General features: G+C 39.8%; 1 protein-coding gene and 1 pseudogene across 3 annotated transcripts in view; one reads left to right on the top strand and one right to left on the bottom strand.

Annotated features, from left to right (window-relative positions):
- Sepsecs (Sep (O-phosphoserine) tRNA:Sec (selenocysteine) tRNA synthase) overlaps window positions 1–25,475 on the bottom strand; it is a 99,417-nt gene that overhangs the window by 27,046 nt on the left and 46,896 nt on the right. The window contains exons 1-5 of one of the 3 annotated variants that reach the window (XM_005392042.2): window positions 9,025–9,337; window positions 8,153–8,307; window positions 5,301–5,419; window positions 4,598–4,756; window positions 2,176–2,329 (exon numbers count right to left, since the gene is read on the bottom strand). In XM_005392042.2, coding sequence (XP_005392099.1) covers window positions 2,176–2,329; window positions 4,598–4,756; window positions 5,301–5,419; window positions 8,153–8,307; window positions 9,025–9,138 — 701 coding nt within the window. In that variant the 5' untranslated portion in view covers window positions 9,139–9,337. Of the gene's footprint in view, window positions 1–2,175; window positions 2,330–4,597; window positions 4,757–5,300; window positions 5,420–8,152; window positions 8,308–9,024; window positions 9,338–25,475 lie in introns of those variants that run through there. The other 2 variants (XM_005392040.2, XM_005392041.2) reach the window with 2 other exon arrangements.
- LOC102023080 lies at window positions 22,158–22,809 on the top strand (annotated as a pseudogene).

Here is a 25,475-nt window from a genome sequence, read left to right as displayed (position 1 = left end):
CAAATGAGCATTATGGTTTTATTGCCAAATTATGCAAGATACAGTTTATTTTTTAGTAGATGTGAATTAATGTTTTCAAACTATAAATTGGAACTTGATTATTGTGTTCATCTGTCAGAAGTTTTCAATTCATTTCCTTGAAGTTTTATGAATTTAAAAACTTGTTCTATCATTCAGCATTACAAATCAATACTGAAATGTCTTTTGTCAGTAATCAGATGTCTGTAGCAAAATTAACCTTCTGTGATACACATACACCTTTTCTTCCTAAGATAAAAGGTATTTCCACATGTGTGTGATCTAATGACATTATCCCTTAAAATAGAACTACTTTAAAAAACAAGATACCATAATATTATTAAAGTTCATTTTAGGGCTGGGGATTTAGCTCAGCGGCAAAAGGGCCTGCCTGGCAAGCGCAAGATCATGAGTTCGGTTCCCGGTACCGGAGAAAAACCAAAAAAAAAATAATAATAATAAAGTTTATTTTAAAAAAAAATCACTTGTGAGTAGCTTTAAATAATTTGAATTGACCAACTATGTTAATAGGATGTTTTAAAAGGTATTAAATAAAAGGCAAAAGACAAGCAAAAAAAGGATTTTCCATGTGAATCAAATCATGTTCTAAATTAGAAGCTAGTTTAAGGTGTGTACCATTTAGGAAAAAAATGACACTCTTAACATTTAAGTAGATTTCCCCTATAACACTTTCTGTACAACTAATTAACTAATAAAGACAAACTATGTACTATATTCATTAAAATAAAGATTATGAAGGAATTACATTGATGAAAACAAGTATAGTTTTAAAATTTAATAAGCTCAGAAATTGAAACATTACTAATGGGGTATTACCAGTTTCCTGAACTTTGCTATTATTAGAAACATTCATTATCTGACACTACTAAAAAGTGAAAAATGAGAATTCTGCTAATAAAAACCCTATTTAGGCTGTGTGTGCTGGCACACGCCTATAAGCCCAGCACTCAGGATGCTGAGGCAAGAGGGTATGAGTTTGAGGCCAGCCAAGGCTTAATGGTGAATTCAAGGTCAGCCTGAACTGCATAGTGAGATCCTGTCTCAAAAAAATAGAAAAAAAAAAAAAAAAGCCTGTTTATTTTTTAATGGAGACAGTATATATAAAATACTTAATACTATAACAAGCACACTACAAGCACTGAAAAAATTAGTCAAAATGAAACAAAATCTTTCCCAAGAATAAATAATCCAACTAACACAAATATCCATGTGTTGTTACTAGAAATATGATTTATTTCTAATACATTAAAATTTTTCTATATAATGAAATTCTCAAAGAAAAAACATATTTAATACAAATTGTAAATGATTGGCAAATAGTGCATAAACCATATTAAAATATATAAAATAAAATCCTAAAGCAGAATTTACAGGCTCATAAAGGTAGCAAAGTAAATTTTCAAGGGCATGAGTTTTGAATTGTCATTTAAAACCTGCCTATAATAAAGCCCACATAGTTCTTACAAATTATTAGCAATTCTATTCAAAATGTTAAAACAAAATCAGAGTGGTGAAGGTAAGGGGAAAAAAAAAATCAGAGTTGCTGTCAAACACAAAACTGTTATTAACAGACTTAGGCCCTATTATATTTTTGGAATACAAATTTGTAGCTATCCTTTAGAAAAGTAAACATGTGCTTTTTTTCCCCTTCTATTTTCTTAAATATTTATCTTCAAAATGCAGAAAACCACCTAGTAAACATCTGAGTTAATCTTCTAGTTAAATGGACTTCAAAGGGAAGTAAATAATCCTGAAGGTTTCTATTTAAAACCTGCCGATATTGATAGTTCCTACATATGAAAAGTTACAGTGAAGACAGTAATCAATGAAACAACTAAGCCCAGCAGTTAACAGAGAAAAGAAACTTCTATTAAACAGAAAAGATGCTCAGAGCCTGGAAACAGGATAAAGAGCAAAAAAACAGTTTGCCTCTATTCAGCTATAAGAGGGCCTCCACCTCCCTACTTGTGATTTCTCCTTCTTCCACACCAAATACTTATTTTTCCACCATGCTGTCTCTCCACAAGGTCAGTCTATTCTCTTAGGGGCAGTGTAAGCATATCTGAGAATCAGTACATCACATTTTATTTAAAAGGCTGATGAACACTAAAAGGTCGCGATGCACAAATCACTTACCTATCAGGCACTCGTGGAGCAAAACAGGACGTAGTAGAATGAATACACAGAATGGAGTCAGGCCCCAGTTCCTGGACCTTAGCTTCCACTGCTTTCAGGTCTGTGCGCAGCTCGTCACCCTCTAAAACATTTTCTATCACCACGGGCTCAAAACCTGACCAAGTCAACCAGAAATGTAAATGTCAGTGTAAACTAAAACAAGGGAAAATCAGGGACTTCTAGGAAGCATTGTTATTCCACACAAGAACTCTGAGTTTAATTTGTTTGGATGAGCCTTCCTCTAGTAATGAAGACCCAGCTCAGTGTATTCGTATTAGTCAAGGCAGTCAAGACAATGTGAAGACCAACCTGAAGATTCTGATCACAGGGTTTTTTTTTTTAATTTTAAAGAGAAAATATAAAAACCAAACCAAAAGTAAACAACACAAAATTTCAAAACAAAATAGGAGATTAACAATGGTTAATATATTGCATATTGTTATCTTCAAAGTAGTTGCTCAGATTACAGGATATAGGCATGCAAAATTGATCAAACAATATGACCACAAACCACTTTTTCAATGAAGTAAAAGAAGTCAGTAGTATAACTATCTTATCATATATATATATATATATTTTATTTTATTTTCCCTTCCTTCTTTTCTCCTTTCACCCATCCCAGCTTTCTTTTTGAGCTGTTTCTTTTCCTTTCACAATATCTATTGTAGATTTTGGGTCTTATTTACTGTTTCAGTTTCTTACACTAGGGAGACAATGTGATGTTTACATGTGAGTTTGATTTATTTCAGTTATGAGTAAGGTCTCTAGTTGCATCTATTTACCTATAAAAGCCTGGAGTTTGTCCTTCTTTATAACTGAGTAGTACTCCATTGTATCAAAATACCACAACATTTTAATCCATTCCTCGACTGATGGGCATTTGAGTTGTTTCCAAGATGTAGCTATTACAAATTGTGCTGCTATAAACATGGGTGCATATATATTGGTGTGGTATGATGTTTTTAATTCTTCTGGGAAAATACCTAGAAGCGGGTAACTGGGTCAAATGGGACTTTGAATCTTAAATTTTTGAGGCATCTCCACACCAATTTCCACAGTGGTTGCACCAGTTTACACTCCCATCAATAGTGGAGAAGAGTTCCTTCTTCCCCACGGCCCCACCAGAATTTGTTATTGGTTCATTTCTTGATGAAAGCCATTCTTTTGGGGGTGAGATGGAATCTCAATGTTGTTTTAATTTGCATTTCTCGAATGACCAATGATGTTGAACATTTTTTCATATATTTATTTGCCATTTGTATTTCTTTACCTGAGAAGTGTGTATTCATCTCAGATGCCCATTTTTGCACTGGGTCTTTGAATTTGGGGGGCCTGACTTTTTTAATTCTTTATATGTTCTACTTTTTATTTTTTGATGCCAGGAATCTAACTCAGCACCTTGCACTTGCCAGGCAGACACTTGTGCTGCTGAGCTATAGCCCTAGCCTTTATAGGTTCCAGATAGAAGTTCTTTGTCTGAAGGATAATTGGCTAAAATTTTTTCCCCACTCTGTGGGTTTTCTTTTTACTCTGTTGGTAATTTCTTCTGATGGATCACAGCTCTTTTTAATGCTGTGATATGACCAAAAAAAATTCTAGAGAGTAAGGAAAACAAAAATTAAACAGATATTTATGGAAATAATATAGACATTAATAACAAAAAGGATGATCAGTCCAGCTCAATTAAGTTTGCTCATTCTTTTTTTTTTTTTTGGTTTTTCTCCGGTACCGGGAACCAAACTCACGACCTTGCACTTGCCAGGCAGGCGCTTTTTTGCCACTGAGCTAAATCCCCAGCCCCAAGTTTGCTCATTCTCTGACAATATTTCATTTTTATCCTAGAGCTTGCTTTATTTCAGAGATGAACATAAACAATATAATTCAAAACTAAAACAAATCACAATCATGAACTTAATGTTTACCTCTAAAGAAAACTTTAATTTCAGTAGCCTGAGGAGCACTGGTCTTCAACTGAAGTACTACACTTAACTAGCACAGAGTTAAAGACACCCCCCATATAATAATTATGTAACATTTAACAGTAAATATTTAAGGCTGGGTGTGGTGGCACATGCCTGTAATCCCAGCACTCAGGACGCTGAGGCAAGAGGATCACAGCAAGTCTGGGACCAGCCTGGGCTACAAAGTGAGCTCAAGGCCAGCCTCAACTGCATAGTGAGACCCTGTCTCAAAAAGACCAAAAACAAAACAAAACAAAAAAAGTTGGATAAAGCAATATATACACCAAATTTAATACCATGTATGATTTTACCATAATTTTTTTTAAAAAATATGAAACAGATTTAGCTATCTCTATAAAAAATTTAAATTATCTCATATTAGTATATTTAAAACATTACAAGTGCTACTTATCTTCTTTTACCTGCAGTGATCATGGATTTAAAGCAGGACTTCTGGTCTATTCGTGGCCAGATGATATACTTGGCTTTTGGTCTTTGGTGTCTTAATGTTAAAAAACACAGGGTTAGACTCATACCAGTTGCCACGGGAACCACAAAGCAACTGGCTACTGTAGGAACACCTATGAGTAAGAAAATATAAGTTCGTAATCCCATTAAAAAAAAGCAGCATTCTTGAAGAAATAATAAAAGGTTCTATCAAACAATAAGAGGTATAGCCCACACATTTCTTTTTCTGTACTCATTTTTAAGAACCTCTGTCAGATTCATCCTCCGGACTTATGGCTTAAATGTATTCATTTTGCTACATCCTGTTTTGCTCTAATTATTCTGAAATACTTCTATATGTATATCCTTTTAAAAAGCCACTCATCTTTTTAGAAAGAAGCATAATAAAAGAAATTAGAGCCAGGCATGGTGGTGCACACCTATAATCCCAGCACTTGGGAGGCTGAGGCAGGAGGGCTGCCATGAGTTCAAGCCCAGCCTGGATTACATAGTAAGCTCCTATCTCAAAAAATAATAAACAAAAAGAAGAGAAGAGAAGAGAAGAAGAGAGGAGAGGAGAGGAGAAAAGAGGAGAGGAAAGAGAAGAAAAGGGAAATTAGGCAAAGATATGTTTATCGTCAACCAAATATTACATATTATGATTAAAACAGAACATACCAGCCAACTTTATGATGTCCAAGAGCAAAGAATTGGTAATTTTGTTCAAAAGGCTAGAGCCTGCAGCTTTCGGCTGCACAGCAGAAATATCACCAGACCGTCCAATTCCATGAATGAGCCTAAGCAAAACAAGGGCCCAAAACTAGCAAATATATTCAGTGTTGTAAGTGATCAAACATACAGCTATACAAATACAATTACCAAAATAACACCAGAGATGCTATTTGGCTGTTTTATATATACTTCATAAACTATTAATAATGTGAAAATATCCCATTTAAAATGAAATGGCATCATCAATTATGCTGTGGTCCAAAGACAGCAGCCTTTAATTCCTTTTGTCTCTGCACCCATACCCAGAGTTGCAGTGTGAGTCCCCTCCACTTGAATCTGGGCTGGCCTTAGTGACTTGCTGGGCCAAGAAGAATGTAACAAAGTGATTGGCTTAGTTAAGTCATAAAAAGACCCAAGGTTTCCAGAATTCCTCTTAAAAAGCTTGCTCCTGAGGTGCTTATCTCAGAATCCAGCTGCCTTGCTAGAAAGAGCCCATGCCAATGAGTAAGGCCATCTAAGCTCCTGGGCATGCTAGCTGGTCACTCTGAACCCTGCCCACTTGAACCTTCATAACTAAACTCCATCAAAATCGCACCAGAAACCCAAACAATACACCCTGCCGAGCCCAGTTAACACACAGAACTATGTGACAGAAATACAGAATGCTTAAAGTTTTAAAAGTTATTAGAGTAAAAAGATACATTGCCATTAACTGCCCTCAAAATACTCCCTTTTGCTTCGGACACTCTTGTTCCATCACTTTTGCCCCTTTCTGAAGCTGTTCTGGGAATCCTTTTTTGTGAATGTCTTTACATAGTATGATTAAAAAAAAAAAAAAGAACACCGTAAAAATTGCTGCTGAGTATATCCCAACAGAAAGGCAGGCTCATAAAAATATTACGGTGTATCACCTTATTCACTCAATGCGGCACCACGTGATTTCTTGCTCAGAGTCAAAATGACCATGAAAGAAGCAAATGTTTTCTATCAGTTCAGGACATTGAGATAGCCATGACAGCACAACTAAAGACACTGACAAGGGGCTGGGGATTTAGCTCAGCGGCACAGCGCCTGCCTGGTAAGTGCAAGGTAGTGAGTTTGATTCCCGGTACTGGAAAAAATAAATAAATAAATAAATAAATAAACTGATGAAAGAGGATTTCCAGGACTGTTCATGGAAGAACAATGCACTAAGTGGTTTGAAACAAAGGGGAGGATTTTGAGGGGAATTAATGGCAATGTCTTTTACTGTAATATATTTTCTAAAACCTTAAACATTCACCATATTCTTCAATAATATTTCATAAAACATTTTTTAAGCCACTAAGTTTTGGGAAGGTTTGCTATGCAACAGTTGAAAATTAGAATATAGACAACATTAACTTTTTTTCTTTCCTTTTCCCCTGACCAGAGCAGTATGCTAAATTCCCATGGGGAATGAGTTGGGTTTTTTTTGTTTGTTTGTTTTTTGTTTTGTTTTTAAATGCACTAATATTTAAATAACTATATATTTCATGAAAATTAATGAGCAAATCCACTCACTTTAATAGAGTTATACATTACTTAAATATACCTTTAAAAATGCTTCAAAACAAAAACTCCTTCATACTCTGAAATAATCTATAATTTATAGTCAAATAAACCTGAAATTCTGTACAATGGGATTATCACAGAACACTAGGTTGCACTTCCTTACCACTAAACCCTCATGAATAAACCACTTTTTACACATATTATCAACTATGTTACCAGCCCATTGTTAAACATGGAATCTTCAACCAATTTATACCTTCATTATTATTAGTTTTGACCGCACTGGTTTCAATTATGCCTAGGAAAATTTCAGAAATTTAAGAGTAGTAAAGGAATTTATATTTCACAGGAAGACAAGGAAATAAATGATCATATCTAGACCATTATTAATTAGTAAGTAAATGGTAATCAGCATTGATAAGCTTTCTGAAATAATGCAAAAGAAAAAAGTGATTTAACAATCTAATACAAGCTGGGCGTGGTGGCGCATGCCTGTAATCCCAGCATTTGGAAGGTTGAGGCAGGAGGACTGCCATGAATTGGAGGTCAGCCTGGGCTACATAATGAGTTTAAGACCACCCTGGCCTACCCAGGGAGATACTGTCTCAAAACATTAAAAATAAATAAAAATTTTTTAAAAACAATCTAATATACCTTGTCCTATATCCACTGTAATTAAATTGTTATCAAAACTGATGGAAAGTTTTCTGTAACAATGCAAAAGAAAAACTGACTCAATAATCTGTTCCCTATATCTGGCGAAAGACAAAGGTACGTATAAAATGAGACTCTGCTTAGATACAGATGAACAATGTTTTATGAAAATTTTAACTATAAATCATTCCGTAAGAAAACCTTCAATGGGGGCTGGGATGTAAGCAGAGTACTTGCTAGTGTGCATGAGGCCCTGGGTTCAATCTCCAGTATAGAAAAGAAAACGGGAGGCGGGGTGTAATATTAGAGATAAATATATCAAAACTATAAGCAACCATAACATATTGTAAACTTGTTCAACCAAACAAGTTTACCAGGTTAAACGTTCTTATCAGAACATATAGCCGGTGCTGTTATCCTCCCAGAAGCTCAGAGTAACCAGCACGTATTAGAACTTGAATTCTACTGTATCTGAAAAGCACCTGTATTTGGTTTACAAGCCCATGTACATGGAGAACTTTTTCATTTAACAAGATGAATACTATCGCCATTACTTTACCCCCAAAAGGAATAAATGTTTTCACGTTTAATTGAAAAAAAAAAAAAAATACCTGTAATGACGACGAGCAACTAACGCAGAAGCCACTCTCCCTTCCCTTTCTCCCACACCACAATTGCCCAAGAAATTGTTGCTATCCATGACTGCAAGTTCATGTAAAAACAGCTCAAGTGTACTCTCATCCCAACCATCCTCTGGACACTTGCCCTTTAAAGAAAAACAAAAAAAGTTTATAATTATATCCAAGAAAGTCCTACTTAAATACATTTAAAAACTTTTTAAATGTGTATCTTGATGCTCCTTGTTTTCTGAAAGCCGCACATACATTCCACACCATGAAGAAACCTCGACTTCGCAAGACATTCTCATTACATTTAATTGTAACTATCTGCAAACTGCGAGGCGTGGAGATGAAAGCATTCGCTAAAATCTACTCCGATTTTTAAATTTAAGTGAGAGAAACACCACAGCCCAGGTGAAGATTCAAGGTGTTCCAACCAGAGGTTGTCAAACGGTAGTGAAATTAGCAGGAGTGCTGGCAGGCGCGGGACCTGCGAAATTCGGAGCCAGCGTCAAGTTTCGAGTTGGTAAATCGTGGTGTACGAACGTCGCGTGTTCCCTTTAGACTGGGGTGCGGTGACAGAAAGGAACTTTGCCCTTTCGGCAAAAAACAACCAGACGTGGACTTTGCCTCATTTCTGCAATCCAAGAATGGAGCAAGGGGACTCCAAGCCCCAACCCCTAAAGACACCCTCTGGGTTTCCCCAGCTCCTGCGAGACTGAGAAGCGCGAGCCAAGCCGCGACAGTGCGGGGCAGCAGGCTCCAGCAGCACCCAGAAGCGCCAGAGGGCGACCCGGCGCGAAGCCAGCGCTGGGCGGAGCCTCGGGGCGCGGCGGTTGGGGAGGGGACAGACACCTCGGTACCTTCTCCAGAAGCTGCAGTACAAGGTGCTCGTGCGAGCGGCGGGCCTCACAGCTCTGCCGCACGTAAGCCGGCGACACCAGCCGCTCGCCCGCCGCGAAGGTGTCGCAGTTCATGGTGGCTCTACCGCACTCACACACGACGGAACCAGAATGCAGCTCGCCGCCTGGACGGTACGGCAGGGTCTAAGGACAAAACAAAGTCCAAACGAACCCGTCCCACTCCCGCACATGCGCAGACTACATTAGCTCGGGATCCCGGAAGCCTCAGTATTTGAAGGTGTCCCAGCGAGCCTGCGCGTTTGGCCGGCTTCAGGCTGAGGAAGAGGCGGTCCTGAAGTTAGCCCCGCCCCGCTACGACGGATTGGTGTCCTTAAATCATACGTTTTCTCAAACCAGGCTAAGACTTCAAGGACTATGCCCTTGGGTGGGAGCGTTGAGGAGACCAAAGTGCACTGGTTTTACAAGCAAGAAAATATCTTGAATTGCTGTGTTCTAGTGATATACGTTGGCTGAAATCTATGTAGAATCTGTCCTTCAGCCTTACTCAGTGTGTCAGATTCCAGAACCTTCCATCTGTACTTCCATACGTTTCAACATTTAGTACCCTGCATTTCTGTTCTTTTCACTGAAGAATTTTTAGCTGTAACACTCGTCACCAACCGACAACACACACACACACACACACACACACACCTGCACCCAATGAAGGCAAACTCTTCTAAAGGCAGAGCTTTGCCTTGTGTTGCAAAACCCCCAAACACCTAACACTATATCCAGAATACAGCAGAAGCCAAAGGGGGAAAAAAAAAGAAAATCGAATTAATGAATTACTTTGACCACTGCACAGCCTGGGGGTAATTGTTGGAGCTAAAGAAATAAGAAGCAAGGATCTCAGCTTCAATTTTCTTGTAGCCTTCACCTTTGGTGACCTTACACCAGTCCCTGGCATTGCCCTCTCCTAGTGCTGTGCTGGAGCCATTTGCACTGTTTCACATGTGATTCCAAGAGCTGATGAAATGTTCGGTAAACTTGTGAGCTAGTTTTTAAATACAGCCACTCCTAAAAGTTAAATTGCATAAGCTTACACAATGTTAAAAGCAAAAGTAATAGATACTCAAAATCCACCACTTCCTTTTTAGCACATTGTAGTGTAATCTGTCTTTTGTTTTCATCTGTTGTGTCTGTCTTGTTGAAATACTTCTGCATAGCTCTTCCCAACTCAGCTCCCTTTTAGTGACCTCATGTTGGTAGCTTGAAATTAACCCTGCTGAGTGTTTTCATCACAGAAATCAGCAAATACTGCAAAGCAGAAGTGCACAACAAAGAGGTTATTTATTAAAGTTCCAGAGCACTTTTCGTTCAAAATCAAGTTGTGTCTGCTCTACAGAAGTATAGTGGTTGATTGATTGTGTCAATTTCAGAAGTTTAGAAGCTTAACTAAATTGGCTCAGCAATTCTACACCCTAGGGTATAGAGGAGCCACCCTAGGGTGGATCATCACCTAGATGGTATAAAAGGGATGAAGAAGCACAGAGGGGCTTGCATTCTTCAGAGGAGCTCCAGTCTTCACCTTCATCTTGGGTGTCATCTCCTGGTTTCTAGTGCAGACTGTGTGGCTTCTGCCTTGAATCCTTCAGCCTTCCAGTGGAGACTCATCAGCTGTCCATCGCAGACCCATCGGCCTCCTGATGTGAACTTGCACAGACACTGCAGTGCACTCCAGACCTTGGACTGAATCCTTTGGTCTCCAGTGTGCAGACACCCTCTGCACGCTTCCTCATCAAACGCTGTGGCTGACCGTCGTAAACCAATCTTGTAATTTCTTATACATTCGTATATCTTGCGTTATATCTGTTTCTCTAGTAAAACCCAGACTGATATAATATGCCTTTACCTTCTCGATTATTTCCCTACTTTACTCATGGAACAAGAAGTTTGGCCAAAAAAAAAATTTTTTTTTTCATTTACTTGCTTTCAGTCTTGGAAAAGGAATATAAAGAGTACAGAGTTTGTGTGTGTGTGTGTGTGTGTGTGTGTGTTGTCTTGCTTTGTTTTGGGTGGGATTGTTCTGTTTTTTTGTTTACATTGTTGGGGGTAAAAGTCAGTGACACCCTTATTCCTGACATAAAGTTTAATAAATTACAGCTTTTCCAAAGCATAGTCAGTTATTTCAGACAAGGCATATTTAAAGACAGAAAAGTGAAACCTTTCCTGATAGATTACAGACCATCACACTAATCCTAGACCTTCCACAGAACCGCAGTTGACAGGATTTCTATGTTTAACTGGATATTCCAGACAAATTTTCTGTGATTGCAACATTTTTGTGAGTTGACAAAGTCCACAGGAAGAGATTTATTCTTCTGGGATCTAGACATGAAACAAGCCTTCTGCATCCCAAACAGTTTCTTCAACAGCTTCCCTCATCAGGCATCACCAACTATAAAATCGCTGTTGTCTATTTGTGCAGAAGTGATCTGGATAAGCCCTCAAGGTTTTAACTTAACTTAATGGGAGCTACAAAAAACCTACAGCTGGCTGATCCAAATGCAGTGGTGTTTGTAACCAACTGACTACAACTATTACAAAATACAGTAATAGATTTTTTTTCTGGAAGCTAAAGGAAATGACAGTTCATTGTGTCAAACAAGCAGCCTTAACGAGTAATAAATTTTCACCATACAAAGATACCAAGGTTAGATCTGTGAAAGATAGGAACATAAAAAAGGATTATGATGTGTTGTATACATGTAGCAACTCCCCATGTTGGATGTAATTATTATATACTGCAAATATGTTGTAACAAAATAACACAGTGAAACAAAAATAAAAAGAGAAACCTGTACCAAATAGCAGTTTTTAGCCCCTGACTTCAAAAAGAAAGAATAGGGAAATGTGGTTGTATTTTTTTACTTAAATGATCTCTGAAAGTCCCAAAACATTTCTTTGGTGCATCAGATGACTTCAAAGTAAAACAGAAATTCTCAATGAAACTACTCACCATGGTATACACAAACTAAATCAACATTAGTTGGGAGATTTAAAAAAAATTTGGGTTTGCTTTGGAGTCATATGTTGCCTGTCAACAGCATAATTCCAGAAAATCTACAAAAGTGGGATGTGGCCCAGAACCAAAACTCCAATAGCTTTTTCACCACTTTGAAGGTGGCCTTTTTTTTTTTTTTTTTTTTTTTGAGAATAGGTCTTGTTATGTATTCCAGCCTTCACTTGAACTCACTTTGTAGCACAGACTGACTTCAAACTCTCAGCCATCCTCCCATCTCTCAAGTGCTGGGATTATAGGCATGTACCACCATGCCTGGCTGAAACTGACTTTTTAAAAAATGTTTTAGTTATTGTACATCTATTTTCTGGGTGGTCTGCAGCATTTCCCTCCCAAAATTTATAGTCCTTACAGTCTCATTTTATGTTTTCAATCTGAAGCAAAACAACTTTTATGCCAAGTAATCAAGATACACATTTCATGCAGGTACTGTAAGATACTACCACATAGTCAATTATAAAAGTATAAAAATAACTTGTAATTTTTACCAAAATGTCACTATGTTTACCACCTACAATCTTCTGGAGAGGTTAAAAGAATCAATGGTACCCTTCAATTTACATTAGCCAAACTTTCAGAAACCCTTAAACTGCTTGGGAAAGGGTATCTCCACTCCTACATGCTTAACATCTATGTGGTCCATTCCCATGGGGATCTATAGCCTCACCCAACATGACTTGTCAACTGGAAAGCACATGAATTCAAACAGTTCTCTTCTGATCATAGATTCAGTCCTACTGCCCATAGACATGTCGAAATATTGCAAAGGATTCGTGTACTATACCCAGTCCTATCACCAAGATCACTATGCCATTTTTCCTATATCTTCCTAAACAGACTTTTCATGATCCTCAACAAGGTTACATCTCTTGGAAGAGCTATCAGAGAAAAGCTATTCTTGAACTGTACTGGAAGGAAATTTATCTGGTATATTAACAACAGATATAAGAGTGTGACTCCAGGGAGTCAATATTTGGGTTCACATTTCATGTGCAGGACCACCTACACGACTCTCCTTGAAAAAGGAGCAGTTGCCTCCATTTTGGCTGAGCCTGACCCTATTTCCATGTATTGGTATGTACAGAGCTGACTAGGACCCTTTCCTTATCCTTTCAATTGGCTTTAAGCAATGTACATCAGTCTAGCTGAGGTACTGATGTTAGTCTTTGGAGGTGACAGGCATGCTTCCCTGGACCCCCGTTGTTCCCTCAAGTGAGCCAGGATGAGGCAGGATGTGTGAACCAATGTTCCACTCTGTTGGCTGGGATCGAGCCTTGCGATAGAGGCTATGACTTCCTGGGGCTTCAAGCCTTACACATCAGAGCAGAAGCACTGACCCCAAAACATTAGATACTATCTCAATTGTGATGTAGATTACTCTTTCTGCATATCCTTCTTTCTGCATATGGCAGGGGTGATTTCAGACCTCCCACCTAGCCCAGCTCATGGCACTCACCTTCTCCCCATGGTTCTCACAGTCACTCATCCTCAAGCCACTCCTTTCTTCGTGAATGAATAAAACCTGGGTTTCGGCCTTAGTTGAGGCCTTTGCTCCAGATGGCCATCACTGTGGCTGGACTTAGGACTCCTTGGCTCCCCCTAACTACAAATATGACTTAGTGTCTTTATTTTCGCCATGAGTTGCACTGGAAGTGGTAGATTGGAATTAACTCACTAGAATTCCAGTAACTTTTCATGGGATTACAAATATAAACTTCCTGGGCCATGACAAGGACTGGGAAGGGCTCTCTATGATTTCACAATGAAAGAATCAATTCAGAATCCTGTACAATTAGAAAACTAACCCAACAAAGTACTTCCAACTAAAGATTCTCAAAGATCTTCCAGAAGTGGCTAATCTTCTGAAGTCTTCAACTGACCCAAAATCTTCAGAAAAAGCTGGTGCCTTCAAACAGTGGACACATTTCTTCCAAGATACTAAGCCACGGTCCCTGTCTTCTTCTTGTTGTTGTTCTTGTTAATCTGCTTGCCTATAATCATTCTTCTCATTTTATATAGACCCCTGGCTTCTGTCCTCCCATATTGGCCTCTTTCTTTTTATACCCATAAAAGTTTTTAGGCCAGAATATACTTACTGTAATGCCATTGTTAGTCACACCAACCATAGGCACTTCCTTCAGTCTTACTGTTGGACATACCATCCAGTACCAGACCCCCATGATAAAAATCTCTGAGCAGTTCCAACCTCATTACTTCAGACCACAGGAAAATCCAACCAATGATGTTCACACTTGCAATTATATGGACATATGCTCTTAAATGAATTAACCTATAATTTTGCTACTGTCCCTCTCTCCTTGAAAAAGAACTGTCATTATAGTATTGATCAAACCCTAGATATTTTTAACTTTGAATTTAACAGTCTTAGTTGATGAATCAGATACTTGCCACTGGAAGAAACTAATTAAAACCCAAATATGTATACCAGCCAGTGCAAAGCCTTGATTCCAACTTTGTGTGATGAGTAACTCTTTTTCTCTGCATCATCATGTATCCCTACTGAATACAACTTTCTTTGGCCAAGACATCTAATCCTGCTTGTCTCTGACTATGTACCGGAGGAACCGTATTTCCAACACTTGTCTGTATATGGACTGTAGTTCTATAAATCACCAAGATCAAAAGTCTTGATTATACATAAACTCCAAAGCCAGGCTATTCATAATTATTCAAGCACTCACCCTGGGAGAATTATTGATTCACTGTTCATGCAGGTGAGAATAATACAAGTAGAAAAGACTGCAAGAAACTTACCATTATCTCAAGCAAGAGTTATCAGTGATGCTACCCCTGGGCTAGGTAGAACATAAGTCAGTTGCAGTTCATTCTTGAAAAGACACCCCACTTGTGAGAGCTCTGTCCTCAGCACCTAATCACCTCCCAAGGTCTTACTTCCTAATGCCATAGTCTTGAATGTTAGGACTTCAATATATTATTATCTTCAGGGTTTGAGGAATATGAGCATTCAGTCTATAGCACAAGACATAGGATTAGCAAAGGACTAAAAGGGAGTCTAATTACAGAGGGAAAGAAACTGCAAGACGGATGTGTAGGGGACAATGGATACAGTGGCAAATGGACAGAGAGAGAGAGAAGTGGGCAGGTCTTCAATATGGATTTTGGGGTACAATACTGGGTACTCCAGAAGAAGCCCCATCCTCCAGTTCCCAATGAAATACTTAGGAAAGTAGTCTTCCCTTGCTAATCCATTGTGGGGTTGGGTCTATTTGGAAGGTCCTTTGAGGCATCAAATCCTGCTTTATGGGTGGATGCTGAGTGCAAGTCAGCTCAAAAGGATCTAGTCCTCACTGATTTACACTAATATGAGCTAGTACACTAATGGTATAAGTAATATGCACTAACGGTGTAAATTACTAATATGGTTTACACTAATATGTGTGCCAGACCCAGCTCCAAAGACTTTACTGCACCTTCCAGCTACTCTATAAGTGCTATTATCCCCACTTTATTTTACAACCAAAGAAGCCAAGCCCCAGAGAAACCAGGTTAAATCCCACCATTAGTCAAGAGAAATAATTAGGATTTGGACCAGGGTGTCTGGCTATGGAAAGTATTCTGTTTCCCATCATCCTGATGCTGCCAGAGCCACGTTACAATTCATGGCTCAAGCTTTAGGCAGGTAACTCCTGCGCAGCCTCGGGGTTCCATGCACTGGGATCTGGATGGAATAATAAGAATATGGTCAGAAGAGGAAAAAAGATATGTTGCCAAGAGCTGTATTACTCAGTCAAAAAAAAATCGATTTCCCATTCCCATAGGCAGAAAAAGTACATCCAGCCATATTGGTGCCAGGATTTGTTGATGCTGAGCTGCAGGATCATTGGAAAAATCAGGATGCATCACTGACTCTTTTGCTTCCCTACCTTGTATCTGGTCATTTCTCACTCTGACTCCTCATGTCCACCTCTCCCACCACCTAGCCCAGGCTGGGCGACTGCAGTAGACTCTACCTCCACCCTGCTCATCATCTCCTTGTCCCAATCCAAGTCCCATTCAGTTGTGAGTGTGATCTCTTAGTACATATCACATCCTTCCCCTGCTTGGAACCCTTCAACCTTTCCCCATCATTCTGGACATACAATCCCAACTCCTTGGCATGACCTTTGAGGCCCCACAAAGTCTGGCCTCACTGACATTGAGTAACTGTCCTCCTCTGGCTGGTGGACTTCTACCCTGCTGATCTCTTTGCAGACCCTGCCACACACCATAGTTTACTTTTCCCACCTTTGGACCTTCCCACATGCTATGCCTCCCACCCTAAATGTTCATCTCTTTTGTATGGCTTCCTCTTGTTTTTCCTTCAGTATGAATATCCCCTTCCCTGACCACTTTACCCAAGTAAGAGCCTGATTTCGAAGACTTGATTGCTTGCATAATGTCTGGATTGGAAGCTTCTGGAAGACAAGAACCATGACCATTTATTCACCTGCTTTTGTAAGCACTTGGCACGGTGCCAGGACATAATAAGGATTCACAAATATTTTTGAATCAGTAAATGACAAAATTGGGTCCAAGAATTGGTGATCATTTGGTTACTGAACGAACACAGATTCATTCAGTAGAAGAGAGAAGACAGCAAGCAGGAACCAGACATGAATAGGTGAGTGACATCCTATGTTATGAGGGTATTTTCTATTGAGGAGATGTTTTCCAATGGCAGATGCAGATAGACAAATAATGATCACACTGCTTTCCCATTCCACTCACATGCGTTTGAAAATGTTTGGGCTGGGGGAAATGACAAGTCTCTTAAGAGGCAGGATCTGGCTGTTGTCAACCTCATTAATGAGGCCTCTTAAGCAATTTAAAGCAAAATAGCTTCCATACCAAGCCAAGCTTCAAAGAGCAGTTGGAGAAGGGAAGTAAGGAAGTAGAAGAATCAATAAGTAGATTGCTGGGAAAAGTCTCCTGTGATCAGAAAAAGGAAAAAGAATGTAGTAATTACATTTTGTTAAGACTAAGAGAACTCAGAAAATAGGACCGTGCCTTCATTTTCTCTAGTTCTGATGGAAAGTGATGAAATAAAAGTAGATGTGGCTGTAGCAGAAGCCGTTTAAGACCTTCCCCAGGATGAAGAAAGCAATTCCCTCTCCAGAGGGAAGAAAGGGAGGTAGAGAAAGCTTCCTCTTGGCATTAGAATGTCACAGGCAGTTACAATTCCCTATAAAAGCAGAAGAAAAAGAAAAGGCTATGGGCAACCTATCAGGAGCCTGTGAACAGCACTGCAGTGGGGCTTGCTGGCATTTGTTTTTCAGTGTCTGTGACTCCAGTGTGGTGGCAGGTGGTGAGGCAGGGGACTGTTGGGAGTATATCTCTAGAATCAGGCAGATGGAGTTCAGAGACTATCTCCATTTCTTTTTCTAGTGAAATTTCTGCATATAACAGGATCCTGCTAGGCTTCAGCTCATTCTTCTGTGGAAGAAGACAGTAATGATGAGAGATGATGACCATGATCACAGATGTCACAAGTAGTCATAGCCGTGGTAGTGAGTACCCTAAGTATGTGGAGGGTGTGGATTGGCTCTCTCAGCCTTCTCACCAGGGGCTAGAAAACACTGAACTACATCCTGTGCACACTCTCTCAGCTTGCATTCTAGAAGCAGACTAAATTTGGCCAGTTGCATTGTATAGTCAGCCCTCCATATCTTCCGGTTCCACATGTACAAACTCAACTACCCATGAAACAAAAGTATTCAGGAAAAAATTGTATTTGTACCATGCAGGCTTTTTTTCTTTGTCATTGTTTCCTAATCGATTCTTGTCATTATTCCCTCAACAGTGTAACTATTTATATAGCATTTATACTGTAGTAGGTATTATAAGTAACCAAGATATGATGTAAAGTATACAGGAGGATGCAAATAGATTCTATGTAAATACTCCATTTGTATAAAGGACTTGAGCACCCAAGGCTTTTGCTATCTGCAGGAGTTCTGCATTCAGTTCCCCATAGATACCCAGGGGTGACTGTCCTCCCCTGAGGTTTGGGAGGTGGAGCCAGTCCGTTCAATCCTTTGTTGTCATCAGTGTTATTTCCCATTGCTGGACACAATATCTAACACTCACAATTTAAAGGAGAACAAGTTTAATTTAGCTCATGGTTTTGGGGGGATTCCATCATAGGCTGCTGCCTCTGAGGTAGGACTATCATGGTGGAACGGTGTGGCAGGACAAAGCTATTACTACGTGATGGCCAGGGAACAGAGTAGGGGAACAGTGCCAGAGAGGAACAAGTGAGGAACCATATACAGTACCCAAGACCACACCTCCATGACCCACCCAGACACACCCAGGAGCCTGCTTTACTAATCTACTAAGCACTTCTTAATTCAGTGACATTGACATATCAGGATTAATGGTAACAATCCGCAAACAAAATAGTAGAAACAGGAGGCTTTTGGGTGTGCAGCTCCCATTCTGCAGCCTTCTGAGTGAGTGGGGGCAGTGGGAGGTGGGCACGTGCCTTCCTGACACCAGAAATGGTTTCAAGAGTGGACTGTTGGAATCAGTAGCCTTCTCAGTGGCCTCCAAGTGGGCCATTTCTGCAGGATGTTACCAGTCATTCCTAGAAACCTAGCCTAGAACCCCTATGCTGAGACCTCCAGTTATTTTTTTTAAATATTTCCTTCCCTCCATTTAAGTTAAGAGTTAAAATATATGGAGTTATTTCTATTTGCTGTACTCCATGTTTTTATTTAATTTTAATTTTATTAGTGTATGTTTGCAATACATAAAGATCACATAGTAAGGAGTTGGTACATGCTCATAACACATCTTAATTCTTTTTACACCCTTTCCCCTGCTCTCCCTCCTTCCTGTCTCTAACTCTTAGTCCCTTTCTCATTTACAAAAGATCTATTTCCCCATTTCCTGTTATCTATCTCTTACTTTACCCTTTAATTTATTTATATTTTGGATTTCCTATGTAAGAGAAACTATGCGGTATTTAACCTCTGTGTCTGATTTATTTTACTTAGCATTATGGTCTCAAGTTGCATCCATTTTCCTACAAATGACTCAAGTTTATCCTTCTTTATGGGCGAGGAGTCCATCATTGTGTATAAATACCATATTCTCTTTATCCATTCATCTGTTGGTGGTCATATAGGCTGCTTCTAAGATTTAGTTACTATGGGCTGTTCTGCTATAAACATGAGGATACAGGCACGATCACTGTAGAACGACGTCTTTAACTCTTTCAGGAAGAAGCCTAGAAGGAGAATAGCTGGGTCAAATGGAAGTCCTACTTTTAGTTTCTGAGGAATCTCCATTCTGATTTCCAGAGTGATTCTACTAATCTTGACTCTTCCAACAAGTGATCCCATTGCTTTCTTTCACAATCACAAGTGTACATGATATTTTTATAAGTGAAAAAATATTTTTAAAAGCCTCATTCATTCCCCCTTCTCATGTTATTATTTTCCTGAATTACTGACACCATTGTTGTGTCCCACAGGGCATCTCTGAAGGGGGAGGGCTGGGGTCCTCCATAATGAACCCCTGCTTCTCTTCAGGTCCTTGGCTTCACTCTGGCAAAGAATGAACGAGTGGGCCTTGGCAGAAAAAAATGGGGGGTCAAGACTGACATGTGCAAAGCAAAAGTTTAAAGGGTGGCAAATGCAGAGAAGGCAGAAGAAAAGCTATCTTAACAGCGGAACGGTGCTTCAAGATAGGGGGTCTCCAGCTCCAGATGCCCAATGAGTTTGAGGTGCATTTCTTACTTACAGGAGTAAGCTGATTTCTACACATTATTCATTGGTACAATCTATGCCAATCAGGGTCTTAGCCTTTGTTCATGGGAAGGGGACATGGTCAGTTAAAGATTCCTTAAGCATGCAATAAATGTGAGTTATACATTCACAAGGAGTAGATTTCTCAAGTACATAGTAGTGTACTTTTCTCAAGTACAAGGTACTCAGATAAGCATGTAATGATTATATAATGCTAGCCATTAGAATCTTACCCCGTATTTCAATTGCTTGTTTGCTTGCTTTTTTTTTTTGCTTGTGCCCTTCTAATCTGCCCTTACCCCATCAGGAAGACTGACCAACCACCCCACACTTATGTAACTAAGGCAAAAAACATCACCACTCCCTGGGGCCAGCTGCCCAAAATGCACAGTAATGCTGGAAAAGGAATAATCAGAGTCAAGAGAGCAGACTTCACAATCCAAAACCAATAAAGTAAAAAAGCAAAACCCAGTAATGATGTTTTAGGGAATATTGAAAATAGAGAGGTGGAATATTGATGATTCAACATGAGTCTCCATTTGGCTTGGCCGAGTCAGCCTTTTAGTTGGGGTGACTCACCATGCCTCATAGGTGACGGCACTGCTTAAAAATAGCAAATCCCCCTGCAAAGGGCTCAAATCCTGTTTGGCAGAAACAGGAAGTAAACTTGCTCTCCAACTTTCTCAACTTAACTCAATTTCCCTTTTGATAAAAGATAACTGTGACCATCTGACACTTGTGCTGTCATGAATGTCATTTCTCTCTCTCCCCAGACACTGATAAGTTAGCATCCTAACCTTTTTATACAGCTTTTGTGACACTGGCTATGGTGATTCATTTCAGTAGAATCTGATGATCTATAAGAGAGCTGAGAAAAATTTGTGAACTTCATTAACCCTGAGATCTTCTTTTAGCCTCTAAAGTCTGACTTTCAGTCCCAACAAGAAAGCAAAACAAATGCTCCCTGGTCAGGCCTTAATTATCTGCATGGGTTTATTCATAAGCTGTTACTTTTGTTCAGTTACAATATGAGTTGTAAAGGTTCTTGCATTCTACAGATGCGAGTTCAAATCCTGGCTCTACAGCTTCCTAACTCTGTGATCTTGGACAAGGAACTTCACCTCTCTGTACTTCAATTTCCTGTTTTGTAAAAAGGAGGTAATAAGAATACCTACATGCATGGGATCAAAAGTCTATAAAGTAACCAGCATAAATAAATAGTAGCAACTGATACTTGCCTGGTATTACAGGAAAGCAAAAATGAGCAAAGCCCTTTAGAAATAGCTGATGGAGCACAGGAAGGTGCAAGCCGTCCATAAGTAACTACAATAGTCTGAATGAGATGTGATTAAAGACCTCATCTAATTTAGATATCAAGTGCTAGAAAGGGGTAGCATTTGACAATAGACCTGGGCCCTATCCAAAGATAGGTAGAAAGAAGTTTCTGGGAAGAAGGAAGTAAAACAGCAGTCTTGTAAGACATAATCCAGCCTGATAGGCCTTTCTGGAAAATGAATTTGAATAGTCAAGGTTCAAAAACAGCCACAGAAGCTTAGGCTTCCCCTTCCAGCATCCACACCATGAGGCAATTCTCTACTGCCCTGACTCTGGACTTGAATTTCCACTGGCCTTAACCAATGAGATGAAAGTTAGCAAATGTGATTCAGGTGGAGTTGTACAAAGACCTTGCAAGATGGCGCCACCTCTAATGCTGCACTTGGATCCTCTCTGCCACCCAGGGAATAAACCTGCTCTAGCCAGTTGGATGATGGGAAATATGTGCTTCAGTCCTCTGCAAGGTTCCAGACAATAGCCAGTACTGCCAAAGGCACCCCAGTAAAGCTCTGCAGCTGGCCACAAGTACCTAGACAACCCCTGTGGAATTCAGCCAAATTGCCCAATGGAGGCCCACCAAACTGTAAGCTATGGAACTATGACCAACATAAACTGTGATTAAGACATTGCACTTCAGAATGGCTTGTGAAAGAGTCCAAAGTTTGCTAGTAATGGAGAGACATTAAAGATGGAAGGGCATATGAGCTAGTCTGAAATGTTATCTGGATGGATGTGTACTTGGGAAATTAGAAATAGATCATAAATATTAGACTAAGCAACACAATTATTAGCATAAGTTTACTTCAAAATAAACAAACTGCAGAGTTAGTGAGAGCAAAGAGCAATAATTAATCATACCTTACAGCTTTGTCACTCAAAGGGGTGTCTGTGGATAATACACATCAACATTACTTGGAGCTTATTGGAAATATTGGGCCTTTCCGTTCAGCCAATGTGCGGCCTAAGAGGCAGCCATGGCGCCCAGCCGGAATGGCATGATGCTGAAGCCCCACTTCCAGAAGGACTGGCAGCGGCGCGTGGCTACGTGGTTCAATTAGCCACCTCGGAAGATCCGCAGGCGCAAGGCCCGGCAGGCGAAAGCACGCCGCGTCCGGACCCATCTGGCCCATCCTGCGCTGCCCCACGGTGTGATACCACACTAAGGTCCGAGCCAGCAGGGACTTCAGTCTGGAGGAGCTGCGGGTGGCTGGTATTCACAAGAAAATAACCCTGACCATGGGCATCTTGGTGGACCCAAGGAGGTGGAACAAGTCCACCGAGTCCCTGCAGGCCAATGTGCACTAGCTGAAGGAGCACCGCTCCAAACTCATCCTCTTACCCAGGAAGCAGTCGGCCCCCAAGAAGGGAGACAGCTCTGCTGAAAAACTCAAATTGGCCACCCAGCTGACAGGACCTGTGATGCCCATCAGGAGCGTCTACAAGAAGGAGAAGGCCAGGGTCATCACAGAGGAGGAAAAGAACTTCAAGGCATTTGCCAGTCTGCACATGGCCCGTGCCAACGCCTGGCTCTTTGGCATCTGGGCAAAGAGAGCCAAGGAAGCTGCAGAGCAGGGTGTTGAGAAGAAAAACCAAAGCACTGCTGGGGTCTTGTAATAAATGCTCAAAAAAGCTAAAAAAAAAAAAAAAAAAAAAAAATATTGGGTCCCACCCCAGATCTAGAGACCTGAGTAAGAGTTTCAGCTGCATCTCCAGGTATTTCTTCAGTACTATGTATCACAATTTGAGAAGCACCATGCTATCCTAAAAGTACAAACTGATTCACACTGTACCTACCTTGTCCTTCCTATTCTGATCAGATTTCTTTACATGTTACAATATTCCCTCTTTCTCACCTGCCTCCTACCATACAGCTTTAGTCAACAGACAAATTAAAAAGTCACTTTCATCCTTTGAATATGGACTATAGAAAAAAATCTCTCCTACCCCATTCTGTGCATGTGTGTGCACACATGCCCACGCATGAGTGCACACACATACACACACACACACGCACACACACAGGTACATGGATATATCTTCTTAGTAACCTTGAGTAGGACCCAATGAATAAAACTGCTTTCCCATCAGATTTTTCACCAACTAAGAATATGACAAAAGATAAGGTAGATAAAGAGCTCATCTTTGATAGAGTCTTGCCTACTGGACTTCCGATGTGGTATTTGGAATTAGACTTGTGCACAGTCAGTGCAGGCCTGGGACAGTGGACAACCTTGCCCCTTCTCATTGGCAGAGCAGCTTGCCTCTCCTGAGAGAGGGGAGAAGAAAGACCTGCCTGAGGGGAGGGACAGAAGTGAGTGAGGGACCGGAGGAACCTGGGAGAGTTGCTGCTACATAAAAGGAAATACTAGAGGCCATGCTAAGTAAGGGCCTGAATGCAATCCCCAGCACTACAGAACACCAACAACAACCAAGGAAACTCCAGGATGTAGAAAAGCATGTGAGCAATGGCGATGGGAATGGTGTGCTGTATAAAGTGTGGTTGTTGCGGTTTCTTAAGAGCCAAAGTGTTTAGAAATGCCCCATAGTGATGACTGATTCATGGTATAGGCTCTCTGTTAAAATGAAAAAATAGAGAATGCGACCTGTGATTTTTAAAAATGAGGTTAGAGTTTATGTTCAAAGTTAATAACTGCTGTGGTTTGAATGTCCCCAGAATTCAGGTTGAAACTTAGTGCCCACTGTGAGGTATTAAGAGGTAGAACTGTGAAGAGAGGTTAGGGCATAGATTAATCTACCCAGGGATTAATGGATTAATGAGTTGATGGGTTATTTCTTTTTTTTTTTTTTTTTTTTTTTTTTTTTTATTTTAAGGATAAAAGGAGGGAAACATTAACAGACATACAACATTTTACAACATATCACAAGCACAATACAGACAATACAGAGTTACAAACAAAGTGGTAGGGAATTAACAATGGTGGTTGTATTACATATTGATATCTTCAAAGTGGCTTCTCATGAAAACAGATATAGACATGCAATACTGGTCAACCAAAGACTCATTGACAGTTTCTTTCAGCATAGAAACAGCAGGTAGAAGAACAACCATGTTATCTATCCTGTATATACATACATACAAAATTTCTCCTTCGTTCCCTTCTCTTTTCCCACATCCCAGAAGCCCTTTACTCTTCAGTGGTTTCCTATCATTTCACAGTGTCTATCATACCTCCGACTTTAAATTAACTCTTTCAAGTTTTACACTAGTGACACAATGCGGTGCTTGCACATGTATGTTTGATTTATTTCACTTATAAGTATGGTCTCTAGTTGTGACCATTTAAATATAAAGGCCTCGAGTTTATCTTTCTTTACAGCTGAGTAATATTCCATTATATAAAAGTACCATAATTTTCTTATCCAATCCTCGGTGGATGGACATTTGGGTTGCTTCCACATTTTAGCAATTACAAATTGTGCTGCTATGAACATAGGTGCACATATATCACTGTGATATGATGTTTTTAGATCTTCTGGGAAAATACCCAGCAGGGGGATAGCTGGGTTGAATGGGACCTCTAAACCTAGTTTTCGGAGGAATCTCCAAACTGATTTCCACAGTGGTTTCACCAGTCTGCATTCCCACCAGCAGTGGAGAAGGGTTCCTATTTCTCCACAGCCTCGCCAGCATTTGTTATTGGTTGATTTCTTAATGCTAGCCATTCTTACTGGGGTAAGGTGGAATCTTAGTGTTGTTTTAATTTGCATTTCTCGAATGACTAATGATGTTGAACATTTTCTCATATATTTATTTGCCGTTTGTATCTCCTTGTCTGAGAAATGTGTGTTCATCTCAGCTGCCCATTTTTGGATTGGGTCTTTGAATTTGGAGGGGCTGAAATTTTTTAATTCTTTGTATGTTCTAGATAGAAGCCCTTTGTCTGAGGGATTGATGGGTTATTTCAAGAATGAGTCTATTACAAAACCAATTTGGCTGTCTCTCCTCTATACATCCATAGTTGCACGTGATGCTCTCGCCACCTCTGGACTTTACAATGAATCCCCACCAGCCCCCGCTAGATGTGATGCCTTGACCTTGGACCTGCCAACTTCCAGAAACATAAACCAAAATAAACCTCTTTCCTTTATAAAGCACCAAGACCCAGGTATTCTATTTTAGTAACAAAACATGAACTAAGCCAATAACAAAGAACATGTTTGAAAGTTTATAAGCAAGAATAGCAACAACAACAGAAAAATAAAAATGCTTGCTAGACAGAACATCTTCCTTGGACTCTTCTGTTAGTAATAAAAAATAA

The sequence above is a fragment of the Chinchilla lanigera genome, unplaced genomic scaffold (genome assembly GCF_000276665.1).
Source record: "Chinchilla lanigera isolate Chin_1 unplaced genomic scaffold, ChiLan1.0 scaffold00042, whole genome shotgun sequence".
Lineage (NCBI taxonomy): Eukaryota > Metazoa > Chordata > Mammalia > Rodentia > Chinchillidae > Chinchilla > Chinchilla lanigera.
The sequence above is the reverse complement of the archived record's forward strand: the minus strand, read 5'-3'. Positions and strand labels throughout refer to the sequence as shown.